Source organism: Rhinolophus sinicus, chromosome 14, assembly GCF_057876585.1.
Source record: "Rhinolophus sinicus isolate RSI-liver-muscle chromosome 14, RSI-T2T, whole genome shotgun sequence".
Taxonomy (NCBI): domain Eukaryota; kingdom Metazoa; phylum Chordata; class Mammalia; order Chiroptera; family Rhinolophidae; genus Rhinolophus; species Rhinolophus sinicus.
In genome coordinates, this window is record NC_142514.1 from 63,539,781 (window position 1) to 63,559,595 (window position 19,815).

Consider the following 19,815-nt stretch of genomic DNA (forward strand, 5'->3'; position numbering starts at 1 on the left):
GAGCCATGGAAGCAGGACTGGCTGTGGTGGTGGTCGCTGCCATTGCTCTGGGCCACCTCTCACAATCCACCCTGCCTTTGTCCCCACCTATCTGGGCGGATCCCTGCAGGAGTAAACAGAGCTGCTGAAATACATGGGCTCTGAATCTGGTACAGGAAGAGCTTTGGAACTTCAGAAGCTCTCCACATCCTACCACAGAGGTGGCACCCTATGACCCAGGTGAACTGTTCACAGAGGAGAAGCCTGCCTTCCAAGGAATCCCCCCATTGTGTGAGAAGCTGGAATAGTGCAGAGAAAATATAATACTACAGTGTGAGAGAGAATAGAAGGCTGCAGTCAGAGAGAAAATAAAACATTCTACCAACACCTACTGGAAAACAAAAGAAAGACCTCTTTCTATCAACCTACTGCAGAACCCACGCCTGTAGATGTCTAGGAAGAGAAATAATAAATCATTAATGGCCATGAATAACCAAGGTAACAAGACAGCTCAGAAAGAAAATGAAAGTCTCCAGAAAATGAACTTAAAGACATGGAAATATGTGACTTAAATGACAGAGAATTCAATATTGCAGTTCTTAAAAAAATCAATGAGATGCAAGAAAACACAGACAGACAGTTTAATAAACTCAGAAACACAATTAAAGAACAAAATGAACATTTTACCAAAGAGACTGAAATGTTAAAAAAGAACCAAATAGAATTTCTGGAGATTAAGAACTCAATAAAACAAATGAGAATGAAATAGTCAACTTAGGTAGTAGAGTTGACCAGATGGAGGAAAGAATCAGTGATATCGAAGGTAGAATATCCAAAATATATAAGGAACTCATACAACTCAACAACAAGAAAAACAAACAACCCAATTGAAAAATGGGCAGACGACCTGAAGAGACATTTCTCCAAAGAGGACATACAAATGGCAAATAGACACATGAAAAAATGCTCAACATCACTAATCATCAGAGAAATGCAAATAAAAACCACAATGAGATATCACCCCACCCCAGTCAGAATGGCTATCATCAACAAGACAAATAGGAACAAGTGTTGGAGAGGCTGTGGAGAAAAAGGAACCCTCACACACTGTTGGTGGGAATGCAGACTGGTGCAGCCGCTATGGAAGGCAGTGTGGAGGTTCCTCAAAAAATTACGAATAGAATTACCATATGACCCAGCAATCCTTCTCCTGGGTATCTACCAAAAAAATCTGAAAAAATTTATACATAAAGACACGTATGCTCCAATGTTCATTGTAGCTTTATTTACGGTGGCCAAGACATGGAAATAACCAAAATGTCCTTCGATAGATGAATGGATAAAGAAGTTGTGGTATAAATACACAATGGAATACTATTTGGCAGTAAGAAATGATGAAATAGGACCATTTGTGACAACATGGATGGATCCTGAGATTATGATGCTAAATGAAATAAGTCAGACAGAAAAAGTAGAGAACCATATTTCACTGATATGTGGTATATAAAACTGAAAACAAGAAAAAAACAAGAGAAACAAATGAAGGAACAAAAACTCATAGACATAGACAATAGTTTGGTAATTACCAGAGGGCAAAGGGGGAGGGGGTCTCTAGAAGAGGGTAAACGGAGTCTAATATATGGTGATGAAAAGAGAACTGATTCTGGGTGGTGAACACACCATGTGAGATATAGATGATGTATTACAGAATTGTAACCTGAAATCTATGTAACTTTACTAACAATTGTCACCCCGATAAACTTTAATTTAAAAAAAAATATTTATTGAATAACTCCTATACAGTAGCCCCCATATTTCCTTCGCTACTTTTAAGAAAGTGAGAAATCCCTTTCAAAGATTGAAGAGTTCATAGATGTGACATAAATTTTTCACTAGGTAGACGTTAAGAGATACTACATTTAAAAAATAGTATTCATTCATGTTTGATAAAAATAAATTTATTTAGGTAAAAAATGCCATCTTCCTTGCTTGAGACAGGTAAATCCCCACCCTTGTGGAGTCTGTTTGTTCAAATAAGTGACCACTGGTATAGTTTACTTCCACATGCTATGTGTGTACAATTAACAGCACAAGCGACAAGATGTTTCCTATTCATCCCCCTGACTCTGCCAATGGTTGCTTCATATCATGCTGAAAAAAAAACACAGGAAAACAGGCCAAGAAATGTCCACGGCAATAGGTCTTTTTGTGGATTTAAATGTGATCTTTAAATGGCCTAATAGTTCTCTAGTTTGAGTCTCGAATTTGGTACTGCAACCAACTTCATCTCTGTGCAGATCACGAATTAACAAATGTCTTCTAACCCAAGCATCATTTTTAAAACAAACTCTCATTTGTTGAAAAACATCTTTAAATGTGTGGCTTTAAACACCATTGTTTTGCCCACTCTGCAGTGCGATTTCTTTTTTCCAACCCAACATTGTCATGTCATAAATTAAGACTAATAGAGAATTTCATTATCACTGGTCTATTGCACTAATGCCCAGTAGTTGACTGTGGTCTATGCTTCATCGTCCAAGTTTATAAAAAGGGAACTTTGGAACTTCAGTTGCAGTCAGCCAGCTGACAGTCAGTCCTCTTTCCCACTCCACATTAAACATCAGTATTTTGGGACATGCTGGTCCAAACCATTTGGGGTTCCTCTGCATTGTCACTGGATAAGGAGGCCTGATACTTGATTATCTTTAGCAGAAGAATTTTAGTTAGTAAGTATCAAGTGGTCATCACTTCCTTTCCTGCAACAGAAAGGGGGAGGTGGAAAGAGAAAAGAGAACAATGACTCAAAAATCTTTGAGGAGGAATAGGAATAGTCTATATTCTAGGCATACATGGGTTATCAACGTGCTAAGTGCAACATATAAAAACGAGAACAATTAAGAAGGGCATTTTACATTGTTTTTGGTTTGAGTAGATGCTTTTGGCAACTTTGAGGAGCTGTCCACCTCTTGAGACCCTCCATCTCCTTCCTTTGACAAAAATTCCCCAGTGGCTAAGACAGCGGATTTTCCCCCTTAGCTGCAGTAGAGAAGCGGAAAGGTAAACCCTGCATTGGTTCAACACAGCATATCTTCCTAAAGAGCCCCACTGTGTTAAAACTGGATGACGTGTCAGAGGTCCTCTGCTCCACCCTGAGGACAATGTAGGGACCAAGAGGTTTAAGGGCGGTCGTGGGACACATTTGGTAACTGGCAGGGTCCAAAATGAGAGCCCGGTGTTCCGATGATCAGGTTGGAGGCTCTGCTAACAGTGTGAAGGAGAATCAGTCTGTGGTGGTTGCTGGACTGCTTGGTTAAAAAAGAGTGACCCTTGTCTGTGCTTTGGCGGACGCAGAGCTGTGATAATCAGGACTGTCTGTCATGGGCTCTGGAGAGGGGGCCCAGACACCAATATTTGCAATGCCCATAGTAATTCCCCAGGTTCCCTCAGTGAGGTCTTTCACCAGTATTTACTCTCTATTCATAGCCTTCCTCAATTTTATTCCATTCTTACGCCCCTAGCCTTTAAACACATCCACGTGCACTTCATTTTTGATGGTGTCAAAGCAATCAGTTGTTCTCAAGGCCCCAGTACAATCCATTTCCTTCATCAGGCCCTATGACCTTTGCTTATCTGTGTAGCATCCATCAAACCCCCCTAGATCTAGGCTTTGATCTGATTATTCAGCTAAAACAGTTCCTAGCTGACCTTACCCATGACCATCTTCAGTAACGGCCACTTCTACTTTTATTTGTGTTTCCTCTTTTTTCCAAACTTTCAACATCCTAGATTTTTCAGTTGATTTCCTTTGGTAGACTCCCCTATTCCATTTAATTCTTTCATTAAAGATGTGCATGACCTTCCTTTTGCAACAGGCATCTTCTCATCTAGCCCATCTTAGGACAAACTGTCAGCTGATGTTGTTCCCTAGCATTCAGACCCAATCTTATCAATTAATCGTTGAATTCACCCCTTAAATCTTTTACTTATTCCATTTGGCTGAAAACATTTGACATCCTCCTTGGGCTTTTTGTGAAACAAACCAAGGCCCCAAACTCAAACACCAAAAACCTATTGGTTTATTTCCAGAATCCACAACTGCATTGTAAGACGATCTGTTTATTTTTTTATTTTTTATTGGGGAAGGGGAACAGGACTTTATTGGGGAACAGTGTGTACTTCCAGGACTTTTTTCCAAGTCAAGTTGTTGTCCTTTCAATCTTAGCTGTGGAGGGTACCGTTCAGCTTCAAGTTGTTGTCTTTTTAGTCTTAGTTGTGGAGGGTGCAGCTCAGCTCCAGGTCCAGTTGCCATTGCTAGTTGCAGGGGTCACAGCCCACCATCCCTTGCGGGACTCGAGGGGTTGAACTGGCAACCTTGTGGTTGAGAGCCCATTGGCCCATGTGGGAATTGAACTGGCAGTTAAGAGCATGGAGCTCTAACTGCCTGAGCCACCAGGCCGGCCTGACGATATTTATTTATTTTTTTTTTGCAGTTATCCACATAGTAGAAAAGCAACTTTGAGAGACTTTCCTTACACAAGGTGCCTCTTAGGAAGCAGCTGCCTATTAAGAAAATTAATTTCCCTTTATTCCAGCTTCCATGGCAACAATTTAATGCTCTGAGAGGATAAAATGTGATTTAAAAAAGTTATCTCTTCTCAGAAGACCTCATTTCATATTTACCAGATATTCTTTGGAAATGCTTCAATCACATCATTTCAAATCCCAAGATGCAGTATGAATTGATTAACAGGAAATACATCCTGTGGTTTTTATGCAGCAATTATGTTCCCCCATCTTCCTTCAGAAATTTGGTTTAGAGAATCTTTTGCAAAAAAAAAAATAAAAAAAAAAATGGGTAGGGGATATTCTGAAAACCCCCTCCCCTGACTAGAGATGAAAGCAAACATGTGCACAATTAAGAAAACCATCAACTGAGCCCTATTCTGGTCCCCAAATCACTACATGCAGGCTTTGCCACGGAGGTCTAGACTGTTTTCTTAAGTGTCCTGACGTACAGCGAGCAAAACACAGTTGGTCCATGAAGAGCTACTGAGGAGTGTTTCCAGCCATGGATGTGTACAGACCCCTCTCAAGCAAGTTTCCTGCTCTGCTCCAGGAAAGTTATCTGTGCCCCATATTGTGAAGAGGGAAGATGCCTTTGACATTCCAAGAGCTGTACCTCTGAAAATAAGAGCTTTGACCTCTTACTTGGGCCACTTAAAAGAGTTCTCCCTCCTGACTTTTCAGGGACATAATTCATGCCTTCTCACATGGGTCTCATAATATTCCCAAGAGAGTTCAACCATGTCATGTAGCTTTCGACCCTGTTTTATAAGAATTCATTTCTCAAGGCAATTCCAGGGGGAGGGAAACAATGAAAAATTGAATTCTTTCCCACAAGAAGCCGATTGCTGAGGGCAGTGTTCACCTGGGGAGGACTGTTGGCAAGATCAGCAGAGCAGCTCCCCTCAGGAGCGTGGGGACCTGATGACACAGAGTACTGACCTCCTTAGGCAGCAGATGCAGGAGAGGAAGGCCGAGGATTCTGCCTGATACTCTTCTCTGCTACTACATCCCTTCAGGAACTCCTGAAGATCCGTCTCGGGAAACCCATTCTGTTGGTATTTCTTTTAAAAAGTACACAGTATTGGTACCTTATTTATAGAGCATGAGAACTTGCTCCCTTTGTCAACAAACCAAACCCACCTTTCGAAAATAAAATTCTCCCACACTGCTAGCTCAGATCCAAGAAATGATACTAATAAAGTCAGTCCCAGAAGTCCAAGTCAGGGCCACGATGGGACAGAGAAGAATCCAAAGGAAAACTCCATAATGAAAGCCAGGGTGAGGTAGGGGAGGGATGTGTTGATAAGAGGAATAAAGGGAATAGTCAAAAGTCTAAAGTTTTAATGCTAATACAAGACCAAGTAAGCCCTCCCCTTCCACTCACTGCCGACGTAGAGTCTGCCTGGGAAGTAATCTCTGTTTCCTCTACTTTTATAGAAGATAGTCACTTACTTAGGTGGGGCAGAAAGCAGTAGGTTCTTTCAAGCAGACACAAAGACCCCGAGACCCCCGCTCCTCACGCTTAGTGAGGTCATCTACCATGTCAGTAAGACTCACAGAGACACTGCCACATCAAAGACAAGAGCCCACAGGGCAGAACTGTATAGCAATTGTCTCTACATGCTTAACCCTGCTGCTAGAGCCGACCACCCATTCCCACGTGAAAACTAATCTCCCCGTGCACAAAAAAAAAGTGCTCAGGAGAATTTCCAATGGATCAGCTTCTTCTGAGTTAGTCTGAGAAGGTTCATAAAGAGGACAACATCCCAAGACACTGACGTAGCACTCAAACCCTGGCCCTGAAACAGGTTGCTCAAACCCTGGCCCTGAAACAGGATTTTCTGAGCATGACTATCTGCTGTGGAGAGACCACCACCCTAAGCAGAGTATCCTTCAAGCTCCAAACAAGTTAAATGGACCCAGATGGAAAGGATACAGAACCTGTTTTTTTCTTGTTGCTAGGTAACCAGCAGGGGTAGGTCAGAATTGGTGAGCAAAACTGTTGTGGAAAGCCTGGGTCCCTTTTAGAGTTAGCTTCTTGGTGAATTCCTGCCATCTCCAGGGTCCTGTCCCCCTGCTTCCCCTTCTTCCTGTCCCCTTCTTCCTGTTCCCCCTCTGATCCAGTGCCATCAAGAGCAAATGTGTGCAGGGAGGGGACAAAGTCCCAGGTTGTTGGCTTGAGGTTTTTATTATCTTCCTGTTTTGTTAATAGTTATGGTATGTGTTGTGTGTATATATGTTTGAGTGGGCATATCTGTGCATTGGGAAGATAGGAAGCTAAATAGCCACAAAAGCCTTAGCTTTCATAACTTAAAGGAAACCTGCACCACCAAATGGCTGTATCATCCAGTGTATAGGCGTGCCACTATCTGGGCAGTTGGCACAGCGGTGGTCACCCCTTATCACTGAAGCTTACCACTCAAAGCCTAAGTTCCAGGATGGGCGGGTACCCTGCCATTGCTGAGCAACAGCCCCACTATGTGATTTACCAAGCTCAGTCTTTCTCTTTTCCACCACACCTGCAAACCAATCCACCTTGATCTGGCTGACAGGGGCAGTGTCCTAAATGCATACTTAAAATTAACCTCTAATATCCAACAAGTTTCTTTTCTACAAAACCTCCAACTTCAAGTAAAATGTAGTATTTTTAAGGGAGTAAAAAAACGTAGCATTTTCCTATGTTCCAATCAATACATAATTTAGGGTTGTTTTGGCAGGAAATACTGATCATGACTTACCTTAATGGTATCGTAAGAATCTGTAATAAGTGCAATGAAAAGGCTGAGAATCATATATATGAACAGACTGATGAAGGAATACAAGTAGAGGCGACTGAACAGCCACACCATGATGCTCTTCTGCTGGATTTGAGCAAAGGTCGCAAACATATCATCGCCGTTGACCAGAGAAAACAGACACTCAGAAACTGTATTCAGAGCTACAAACTGAAGGGGGAAAACCAAAATTAGTTTTTGAGACATACTATACAGAAAGAGCAGACAAGTACCTAGTTAGCTTGTTTTGTTGAAGCTGTTGTCATTATAATGATGACATTCATTTTAAGACAGCTAGAATACCACATGTAGGAAAGCTTTATCCAAAACTATCCCCTCCATACTCACAAAGACAATCTCGACATTTCCCTCAGTTCTTTCCTATGCATTTTTTTATAGATTTGTAGACGTATCTCTAACAATTTTGAATCCTGATTTTTTTTTCTACTTAACATCATCTTATGTTATTCACATTTAAAGAGCATTCATTATATAACAAGACCATGCCTTGAAAATGTCAAATTTAACTATTTCCATGTCAATGGACATCCCAATAATGTTTGCTATTATAAAGAACAATGTAATAAACATTTCTAAGCATAGTTGTTTTTAGTCTTTTTTTTTTTTTTCCTGTTACTGGGTCTAAGCAATTAACATTTTTAAGGCTACAATGTGCCAAACTGCTTTCTGAAAGAACTGTAGCAACTGTATTCTACCATCAGCAAGGACTGAAGTGCCTGAGACATACTATAGGTTTAAGAAAATGTTGCTAAATGAATGGTTTCACTGTAGCCTTTCCAACCCTGGGCCCTGGTAATTTCAGCACATTAAAAACTAAAAATGGCCAGGAGTGGGAAGTGCGGAAGGATGAATGATCATGCCCAATGCCTTCTAGGGGCTCCCAAGCTAACAGTGGACAGGCCACGACCCTGTGCGAGAGCTGGAGGTAGGCTGTATAAGAAAAGTGACCCTCCGAACTAGCGCCTGAAGGCTGAGCAGTTGACCAGTGAGAGGAGAAAGGGAAGAATTGGCTCAGGGAATAAGGGGGGAACTACAGTGCTGCGTCTAAGAAGTGGCTATAGAAGTGTGTCTGTGCCATGCTGCAAGGGGCCTCGTTTGGTTTTCCACATAGTTCAAGCTAATATAGGCCATAACTGGAAACTAGCAAAACATGTCAGCCAGAACAGTGACATGATCTGATGTTTCTAAAGGATACCCATGGCTTATGGAAGATCTGCTAGAATGGAAAAAGCCCAGTGACAGGGATGCCCGGGCAGGGGGAATGCAGAGCCCAGGTTTGCAAGGAGTCCCGGTGAGACTCCTTGCAAAGGAGGAAACTGAAGAGAAAATAAGTGTGGGAGGGAAAAGGGCTGCTGATAAACACAGTTTTAGACAAGGTGGGTTTGAGGTGCCAGGCAGAAATGCTGACATGAGGAAGAATACCACGGGAATCCTGCAGCCAGCCATCCTGGCTTAAGTGGTTGACAAACTCCTGCCACATCGAGTACAAAACAAACAGCAAGTGCTTACTAAACTAACATCTCTAGAGCCAAAGTGTTAATTAATATTAGATTAACGTGAAAAGCTTCTATCTAAGGAGCTAATAATGACCCAATAGGCAAAAGATATGGTTTTCAGAAACATGGAACAAGTGACTATAGAGTTTTGAACCAAATTCTGTCCTTAGAGGTGGGGGCCGTATGCCCATGAAGTCATTGTGGCTTTGGGGACAGCCAAGTGCCTGATGGATGTCTATGAGACATCCCCACTTGGGAGCTGCGGTACTGCTTCACACGCAACACAACTTCCTACTACCTTTACCTAGAAAATGGGCTTTCCTTCCCAATTTCCCTATTTCCATCAGTGAGTTCAGCCTCCTACCAAAAAACAAAAAAAAAACCCACTTACTCCAAAATAATCAAGCACTTAAGGCTATGTATCGAATTAATTAATCTCCCCCTCTCTTCCATCTTCTCAGGTCTGTCTGCTCCTGTGATGTTTCTGTGACCCAGTCTTTCTACTCCATTCTGATGTCAACACTTGTATCTCGATGACAATAGAAATCTCCAAGGAAGTCTTCTTCACTCCAACCTCGTCATCTTCCAGGCCAAGCTGCAGTAAAATCTAAACTTCACAAAATACAGCCTTCTGGTCATGTCTCTAGATTGAGAATACACAAAAGTCGGGATGCAAAGTAAAAATCCAGACGAAGAAGGCTGGGAAACGTTCCTCCTTCATGTAGCCTCTTTCCGTCTCCTCACTGTCCGCATGACCCTGTGCTTTTCTCCTTCCGCAGCACCAGGCCTATTTCTCCATCTTTTTCTCATGAAGTTTGTTCTTTTCATCTGATATCTTCTTCTGTGTTCACCTAAGCCAATGTTGAAGGGCTATTTCAAACTCTCCCTCAGGACAGACTGCCTCAGCAGCACTAGTCCCCGTATCACTAAGAAGCGCTGTGTAAGCTCCCGGTTGGTCTTCTCATTGGTCTTGATCACACTTTTCCATTCCCCAACTAGACAGCAAACACCATGTCTGCCCCTCCCTGCTCCGTGTGTAACAAAGGCAGAGGACACAAACATACCCTGAGCAAGGACCATGCCTGCCTTTGCTGCAGCAGCAAAAACTCCAAAGAACTAAAGTTGCTCCATAGAGACCTGAAAAGAACACCCAGTTGAGCAAATCACAACAATATGCAGAATACTTAACAGTTCTCAGCACAAATATTTTCCATTCCCACTGGTAGCCTTCAGACAATGAAGGTAAAGATGGTTTCTATGGACATCAATTACAATTCTGACAGCACTATTAATAATTCATACTTCTCATAGTTTCTTTTGGAATCTGACCAGTTCCTTTCTTTAAGTTCAAGAACCCCTAACAGTCTATGCTTCAGGTTTCAGAACTGCAAATAGCCAGTTGGTTGGTACGTAGCTAATTCATTCCTTAGTTTTCTGTGCAGTGACTTAGTATCAGTCTAGATACAATACCTGTCTCAACATTAACATTCACAATCAGTATACCTCCCTCTCCTCTACGCAGGTGAGATTTATTTTAACCCACCAAGAAGTTAAAACAGAGACCCAATGAGGTAAATGACCAGTCCACACCCTGTCGTTTTGTACCACAGAAGTGACTGTGAACCAGTCAGTTTTTATGGCCAAATCCATGGTAGAAGTGAACATTAAAAATAGCCAAGGTAAGGAGAATAAGTGCTTCCAGTCTAGAAGGGCTGCATCCATCGGAAGTTGCTTTGGTTCTCACGAGCTTGTAAGCCCCTGGAAAGCAGGTACTTCTGTCTCTCTTTCTTGTTCATTCACCAAGCTTGTTGGGTCCCTACCATGTTCTGTGCACCATGCTAAACGCAAGGAATGAAAAGAGCGATAAGCCACAGTAACGGCCCTCCAAGAACTCAGTCTTGAAGCACCTGACAATGCTTGGTGCACAGTAGGCATTGAATAAATATTAAACAGGTATTTCCACAAAGAGCCCCCATCGATTATGGGAGCACAGTAAGAACCGAAGCATTGGTTCCACAAATGATGTTTTGTGATCGAGCCAGAAAGAACTTTCATTTGAATGAAAAAGAAACCTGTGATGGCTTATGTCAGAGAATGACATAAAAATTGTGCTTCAAGAGCTGGTGCTAAGAACCCCAAGTAACATTCAGGTACAGTATTTCAACTGGCTAATGGGTCTTTTGAATAAGAGAGGTGCTTGGCTAAAACTAGAGGCTTTGAAAGCATGATTATGTAGTACCAGTTCTGCCGCACTGGTACCCATGGCAGCAAAGTCCAACCATTTTTCAATTCCTTGGTCTTCTCATTTGTAAAATGGGGACAATGCAAGACTAGGACTTATTCCTCACAGCAAAAAAGTCCTCTGGAAACGTAAAAGCCACATTTGAGTAAAGCTCTTCCAAAACGCGTCTTGAATTATTAAACATCAATGGTCTCTAGCCCTCTGTGCCCAGGAATTTTGAAAGGGTGCTGTGCCAAAGTCCATTAGTACTGGAACCAGCCTCGGCAGGACACTTCTTGTATCTTTACTCTCTTTCAGTTGAACCACTGAAATCCAATATTTATCAGGAAAACAGGAAGCTGAAATGCCGACTCCTGATGCCAAACAGCAGTGCAAAACTCTAGTTTTCCTGATACCTCTTCTTTAGAGTGGTTTGTTTGTTTATTTAAAGAAAGAGTTAGCTTGTACACCCAAGGTTGCTATGATTCTAGATCCTAGAAAATGCTTGTTGTGCTGCTCCACTTTTGAAGGCTTCTGGTAATACTGAAGGTCTTCTGATTCAACAGAACCTGAACATTTTGACAGTTTGGATTAATTTGGGGGAAGGAATGCAGGGGGCAGTAAACATTTCTAAATTCAGATTCAAAGAAGCAGCAGTATGGAGAGGAAAAGCACACAAAAGTCCTGAACCAGACTGAAGGTTTTCTCCCTCCACTGACAAGTGTATTCACTGAATTAATTTACCCATGCATTTCCCCAGTTTATCAGCCTGGCTAGAGATAGGAGACAGATCTCATAAACAGACCTGCAAGGAAGCTCTAGATACGGCCCTTTTATCCCTCTGCTACTCTCGGGGAGAAATGGAAGGGTGACATGACGTGAGAGACACAAGACGAGAGGTACAACATCCAACATGGCAGCCACAGCCACATGTGGCTACTGAGTACCTGATATATAGCTTGTCCAAATTAAGATGTGCTTGCAGGATAAAATATACACCAGATTTCAAAACATAATACCAAAAAAGAAAAAAAGAAATGTAAAGTATCTCAAAGTAATATTTTGGATATACTAGCCTAAATAAAATATATAATTAAAATCAATTCTGTTTGTTTGTTTGTTTAATTTTTGTAAGTGTGGCTACCAGAAAATGTTAAAGTCCACATGTAGCTCTCATGTGTAGCTCTCATTATATTTTTATTGGGCCGTGCTGGTTGAAAGCATCCCAATCTCACTTGCATCCTTCACAAGGACAGACTGGAATGTACGGAAATGCAGTCAGATCACAAAGCAAATAACATCATTTTCCACATGATAACCCCGGACACAGTTGAGAGAAAGAAGACTGACTGCTCTCTTCTCATCGTTGATCTATTCTTGAGTCAAACTAATGTCCTTTTTCTGTCTGTTTTAGACAGTATCAAGAAAAGCCCTACTGGGTCTTGGGCAAAGCATGTGTATCGGGGTCAGGAGGACCTCAATGTGAGTCCTATCTTTGCCACTTACGAGCTGTGCAGCCTCAGGGAAATTATCTAACATGTGAAGATCCCTGTTTTCTGTAAAAAGATAGTATTTCCCCACAGGGTTACTGGGAGGGTTAACTAGCAAGAGACTTAAAGAACCAGGGCACCGTAAAACAGTCAAGAATGGCAGCTATACTAGTAAACGTCAAGCAACATTATCTGGGCACCTTCCAGAACGGAGGGGTAGGGGAGATGAAGGGAAATGGAGATAGGATCACTTGTGTTGAAGCCTTGGAGCCAGTGAATTAAAGCCTAATTCCTTAAACTCAGTATTTAGTCTCTACAGTGCAACACTGCCCTCTAGTGACAAAAATGCGGAGAAGCATTCAGAACAGGAGGCAAGAAGAAAAATGGAAATTTTCTTCGGCACTAAGACAGTAAGTTCTCCAGATCAGAGAGATCATATCAAAGAACAATTTTCACTCATGAGTCACCTTTAAAACACGGGCATGGAATTGGAAGCGCAATAAGGTGATCAAGATTTACTCTTAACCCCGAGATTGTCACTTTATTAATTATAGTTTCTCAAACAGGAAAACAATAATTCTCTTTGGACATATTAAATGTAACACTTAAAGAGGCGAGAGCCTGGGTGTGTGCCAAATAACTAGGATCTATTTCAGTAGGACAACACAGAAACTTTGAGCTTTGTGGATTGCTCTCTTTTTGTGAACAGTTTAGAAACTAGATTTGATCACGTTTTATTTAATGCAACTATCACGGTCAAAACCCAAGGCTGAGCTGTTAGACAAGCTTCTGTGTAATCCTCTGCATGTTTACCTCTTTTCTTCTTGCAAAGCACCTAAGCCAAGATAACAGTACCCTGGGCTGTGGTGGAGATGAAACGAGAGATGACAGAAGCGCTTAGCACGGTGCCTAACACACAGTGCTGGCTGCCGTTATGTTTGTTTTTATTGTTTCTGTTGTCCCAGTGGCCAGAGGCCCACTGGAGAAAAAACTACAAGATGCAATAACTCCTTTTACTTTTTTGGTTTGAAAACAAGGCCTACCTGATTTCATTTCCTGATGTTTCTACGAATGAAAGTTATCATTTTAAAACAAGAACATCTGAGCATAACTTTGATGTCCCTGAGATTATGATGCCGACTGAAGCCCAGTAATAATTTAGAATTCAGATACTGATCTTTAATAAGGCACAAAAATGGCGCTGTCCTCAAAACCACCTGCGAAGACAAGATGTGTTATCATTTTAATCATAAACCTAATGTGGTCCTGTCTCTTTGTCCACCTTCATTCCCCTCAATTAATTTGGATACAAACCCTAATACTTGAAGTGAGAACGATTTTGTAATAACTTTCCTCATTTAATTTTCATTTTTATTAAACTGATCTCATGTCCAAACATTTTTTATTTGATGACCAGCTGGGTTAATAGGTGACCCCATCAGCCAGTCCCAGACACTGAAATGTGCTCTCTAGTCTCTTGCTAGTTTCAATATCCTGAAAAGGAAAAGGAAACCGATGCAAAGATAAGGATGGGCTTATTGACGTCAAGGGTATGTGCTGGAGGAAAGGGGAAAGAAGGGAAGTGCTGGAAACCCACTTCTATGGGTCTCAAATGCCTACATTGCAGAAGGCAGAGTCAGTGCTACACACCTTGTTGTGATATGGTCCTAAGACAATCCAGCCACAGAAGGTGTAACCCAGGTAGATCATACCAGCACAGGCACAGAAACGAAGAACTTTCGGCAGTGAGGCTTGCATTGTTAAAATGAGCACCTGAGGAAAAGGTAACAGAATGGGGGAAATTAAAAAGGAGCTCACTAGAACCCAAAGAAGAAGTGAATTTCCATTGCAGTGGCACCAGCCAGTGCCATATCCTTACATTATATTTTTGGAAGTAACCCAGGTATCTGATAACTCCAACCCAGACAAGAAGAGTAGAGGTTCCAAGCAAAATGCTGCACAGATCATAATTTGTGAGATTCTAAGGAATGAAAAAACAGACATATGAGTACAATACTCTGCTCCTCCCGGCGTATTAACCTCACTTTAAGTTGATTGGAAAGGAACGGACTGCCTGCCTCCTATCGGTGACACAAGAACTTATACACTGAAGAAGAAAATGATACAGCAGAGTTCCAAATGTGTTTCGCATTTCCTTTTGGTATTTCAATGGGTAGAACTGATTTTTTTTTTGTTCAAATAATATCCTGAAATAGAAAATGCATTTACACTGACCTAGGTATTCAAGAATATAAACTAATGGTGTTGGTTAAATATGAAACAATACCATTCAGCTCAAATATGATTTGCTAACACGGTTCCTGCTCTCAAGGATTTGTAGGCCCAATTGAGCAGACAGACACTCAAACACGATTCTACTATAATATGCTAAGTGCAATGAGAGATGCCGCCTGGCTTATAAAGGGCTTCCCACGGGCGTGACCCCAGAGCGAAGCTGGGCCTGGAGGACGGGCTAGGCAAGAGCACTGCAGACAAAGGTTGAACAAAGGCCTAATGCTGACAGCTGGCAAGATGTCCTAGAGGGGCAGTATCGATGGGTCAGCACGAGCTGCAATGGGAGAGGGAGGCAGAGCTAGATGATGAGGACCCTGGAGGCCACTTCACCTAAAGGGGGTCCCATGAGGTGGAAAGGATTGTAACAGCAAGGTAGATACTTCCAGAAACATTCCCCTGACAGCTGTGTGGATGGAGCTGAGGGGTATAAGGCTGAAGACAGGACAAGCAATGACGAGATTGCTGCAGCAATCCAGGCCAGAGCAGAAGTCGGCCTGAAGAAGCCAGAGGCAGTCGAGACAGGGGGTACTTTATGGTCAGGAGGTCAAGCTGGTGAGATTTCCTGACTGACAGCATAACATGGAGGGGAGAATAGCTGGGTGGAGGGGGAGTCAAGACTTTGTCCTGAGCTTAGGTCGACTATGTTATACAGTGTCAGGAACCCTGTAGACACTCCCATATTCCTGCCCTCGCCCACCTCCGTCAGAGCACCCATTGGTCATGGATGGTTACCACTGGCTCTTGACATGATTGGTTCACGAGTCAGCTGCTGCTTTTGCAACTTAAAAAAAAAAACTAAGCCCCTCCAAACAACTAATCTTCTCAAACTTCAGTTCCTACGCGGAAGATGCCAAGTTCCCTAGGGATATTTATAGAAATACCATCTTCCACACGACATCAGCTTCCTTGTTTTCCCCTCATGAGGAATCAAGTCAGAGGAAGCTTGGATTTCATGGGTATGAGAAAAGGGAAAACTGGAGAAGCAAACTAGTCTCCACAAGGATTTTATATTTTAAAGTACATGAGGTCATCCAGAAAGATAGAAAGAACAACAGATTTAAAAGGGGTTGCCCCTCACCTTGACTTTAATTTCCATTTTCAATATGGATCCGATTATTGTCATCAGGTCGCTGATAATCACCATGACATACCACCCGTTGATGAACTCCCACTGGTCGGCATCACACACACGTCGCTTGTACTTCTCCAGGAAGAAACTTAGGAATCTCTGTGGCGAACATTTTAAAGAGCATGTTTTACAAACTATACCGCCCTCTGGAAGAAGACAAGTGCAAAGCAGTACTCTCGCCTGTAAAACGGTATGGCATTACCTTTCCTAAGTCAAGAGATCCACTTCAAGGCTGGAGGGCTATGGCCTACACTTTCCCCCCTCATCTACCCCAGCTGAAGTAAGCAAGCGTTCAAGTGCCTGCCAAGCAAACTCAAACATTAAAGCTTATGCTCTAACTCCAACAGATTCTCGTTGTAAGAGTTAACACATAGTACATTCCGAATACTTTACATATTATCAACTCACTCAACCAGACAATACCCTATAAACTGGGCACTATCTTCCAGAGGAGGGAACTGAGGCATGGAGAGGCTAAGCCAGGATTGGAGTCTAGGCATTCCAGCTCCAGAGTGTGTGCTTGGCAGAAACAGGACCCTGACCTTGGATCAGAGCATCAAGGGACTTGAGGTCGGGGGGAGAGGAAGTAAGAGAAGTGGATATTTACAAAATAAGTTGACCACAGTCAAGAATAAGAAACATAGAATGCAGAGTATTTCTTTGCTCCACAGATGGGCTTCTGATGACTTCAGGCACCTTCCCAGTCTGCATTTACACACAGGCCACACACCAGAATAAGATCGGTGGGGAGCTGGAGTGTACATTCACAAGCGCCCTGACAGTCTAAAGGTAAACAGAAACTCAGACGGGAATTTTAAAACTATTTTAAAAATACAGTAAAGTATTTTATGATTCATTATAACCCATTTACCATGCCTCCCTGTCAAAATGAACTCTGATTTGAAGACAAAAGATGAAACCCACACATGCTATTATTCTGTTCTTAAGATCACTCCTGAATTTAAAAGGGTCTCATTTATTCTAGAAACAATCAAAAGCTTGAGCGCTCACCATTGTGCATCTGTGCTTCTTGGCTCAGTTTAACGCAGGATAATGACCTGATCCCACCTGACACGCCAGGAGTGTTTACTCACCCTACACGCCTCAGGCTGATTAATGCCTCGTAGGGGGGCCATCACTCAAAGGAATCTGATTATTCAAGGGCTCAGAAAGGGCAAGATGACCCAACAACAGGGTCCACTGTTTGGACAAACTGAGGAGGGAGGCCAGGAGGGGAGCGAGAAAATTCAAACACACACTTACCTTTCGTAAACTCAGAGCAAGCACAATGGACCTTGTGCACAGAATAAGAGATGCAGAGCAAATCACAATGACAAATGCATCAAACACCAGGACATACTGAGTATTTTTCTGGACTGAGGAACAAAAGCAGAATTCACACGTTTAACACACCTAACTTGGGAAAAATTTCCAAACAAGATGGCAGTCAAGAAAGAAGTTCAAATGATACATTCTTAAACATCAGAAACAAATCGCAAGGCAATTTGTTCATTCACAACAATTCATTCAGAAGTCCACAAATACGGTAAATCATCCCTGATGTTAAGTGTTATACATTTAAAAACATATGAACTCTTAGTGGATGCACTAAAATGTATTTATAAATATTTACTATAGAATTCAACAGAAGGTGGTTCAAGAGGCAAAACTACTGACATATTCTGAGTTCTTTCATATAAAAGTACAAATATCAAGTTCTCCATGAATGAGGAAACAACTTAAAATGCCACCAACTCAGAATCCCGATTTCTGCTTCCCAACCTTACAGCGCACTGTGCCAGCAAAGAGTGCCCGTTCAGTAAGCTCTTTTTGCACATGGAGAAAATAACCGCTTGGACTGGAAGTAAGAAGGGGAGTGGTAATCCGATTTTTCTCTTGGAACACAGTAGCACAGGGAATGAACTGGAGGGAGATGAAACTGTAAACTTCGCTTCTCTCAGACTTCATGGCATTGTCCCAAATCCCAACGTGGCTCTCCCCTGCTCAGCCCCTTGCCCTCCCCGGCAGTCTCATCTCCTGCCAACCACTGCTCTCCCCCTACATTCTCAACCCTGAGTTACGCTGGTCTTCCTCCTTTCCTGCTCCCACCAGGTTCGTTCTCTCTCCCCCCCCCCCGCGCGCCCCAGGGACTTTGCACTTACTGACCCCTCCACCTGGAACAGCATTTCCCCATCACATGTTTAGATTATTCTTTTTCAGTCTCGGGTTTCAGATTGTATACCATCCTCTCAAACACAGTTCCCTAAATCCCCAGCTTTATTAGCCCCTCTCCCAATACTCTTTCATAGCACTTTCCACAAGTGTACACACCTATAGCTCCTTTTAACTCTCCTTTGCTTGATGACCACTGTATTTGTAAGTACGTCTTCAAAGACAGCACAACAAGGAGCACAGAGACAGTGTAAAACAGGAAAGAACATGGCCTCCGGGGCCTGCAAACCTGGGTCTGAATCTCGGCTCTGCACTCTGAAGCTGACCAGCCTTTGGGGATGGTACCTCAATTCCCCCATCGGAAAAATGGGTAGAATAAAAAATACCTACATCATAGGGCTGTTGTGAGGATTAAACAAGTTCATGTATGAAAGCACGTGGAACAGCCCCAGGTAAATAACAACAGCAAACCCTTGCAGTGGTATCATTTGATGTCCATCTTCCCCACTAAATGATTGACTCTGGGAGGCAGGGACCATATGTATTTGGCAACACTACAGTGCCTGTGCTTGGCATGCTTCACTATGCTGACAAATAAATGCAGAGAGACTCCAGCGGAACGTGAAAAGACCACTGAATAATCTACGTCAGAACTTGTGAAGGTCTAAGCGAAGTTCGGGACAGAGAGGCACAGAGGAAGGAGGCACACAGCAGCGAGAGACGAAAAAGAGAGAATCAACCTGGTCTCCAATGGGACCTAGGGAATAAGGAAGAGAGACCGACCAGGAATGACTCCTGGTTTTCTTGGGTAAACTGAGCTCAGTCTGGACGTTCACGACAAGGGAGGTGGCAGCTACAGCCCTGAGTAAGGATGCAGCCACTCAGAGAGGCCCCAGAGGGAAATGCGGACTGGGAGGAGGGGGCAGTTACATGGGAGAATTAGAAGAGAAAATGAGCTCAGGAACAGGAGGAAAGGCCAGAGGAAAAGGGAACAGGACTGGCGACAGGTAACCGTCGGGGGAGTCTAAAGTCAGACTGCTCCCCAGTGACACCTGTGCAGGGAAGGCGTTTAAGAGAAAGACCGGAGTGTCCACAGCTATTGATAACAGAGACGTGAGTGATAGTGGCATGAGTGTCTGAGGGCAAAGCTGCTCAACCAGTGGGTTATGACCACAGCCAGCTGCTAAGTGTAATTCTCCGAGCAAATTCTTCAGCACTGCTAAGCTTCCGATGCCTCACCTGTAAAATGGGGGTGGGAGGGAGCAATTGTACCTGCTTCACCGGCTGTCAGGAAACCAGGTAAAACAATCCATGTTGAGTGCCCGGCACTTACAGTTACCTTTAGCCATTTTATACGTAAAGTTACTTCAAATGGGTAGGTAAGAAAGCAACTTAACTAGACCAGAACCCAAGACCATTTTTTGGGGGGATACACAGATTTGGGTAGAGGGAATAGGGGCAGTTCTTGGGGAAATGGGATTGAAAATCTTATGAAATGCAAGGACAGCATCTAGTACTTTCCTTTCTGACATGTAACTAGAACAAAATCTCTAAGATTGCTTGTAGCAGGAAAACCGAGGCCCAGATCTAGAAAGACAAACTGTCCCTCTTCATAGAGAAACCAGTATTGTATTCTGTTTTAATGTGACTTACTGAGAAGACTAGTTTGGTG

The 19,815-nt window shown here is 42.7% G+C and overlaps 1 protein-coding gene across 8 annotated transcripts in view; it reads right to left on the bottom strand.

Annotated features, from left to right (window-relative positions):
- Positions 1-1,915: 1,915 nt before the first annotated feature.
- Positions 1,916-19,815, bottom strand: part of MCOLN2 (mucolipin TRP cation channel 2) — a 50,226-nt gene continuing 32,326 nt past the window's right edge. For 6 of the 8 annotated variants that reach the window (XM_074335063.2, XM_019710200.3, XM_019710199.3 and 3 more), the window contains 7 exons: positions 17,235-17,347; positions 15,921-16,070; positions 14,427-14,528; positions 14,198-14,320; positions 7,284-7,490; positions 5,485-5,606; positions 1,916-2,735 (listed from right to left, as the gene is read on the bottom strand). In XM_074335063.2, coding sequence (XP_074191164.2) covers positions 2,699-2,735; positions 5,485-5,606; positions 7,284-7,490; positions 14,198-14,320; positions 14,427-14,528; positions 15,921-16,070; positions 17,235-17,347 — 854 coding nt within the window. In that variant the 3' untranslated portion in view covers positions 1,916-2,698. The remainder of the gene's footprint in view (positions 2,736-5,484; positions 5,607-7,283; positions 7,491-14,197; positions 14,321-14,426; positions 14,529-15,920; positions 16,071-17,234; positions 17,348-19,815) is intronic. The other 2 variants (XM_074335064.2, XM_088791257.1) reach the window with 2 other exon arrangements.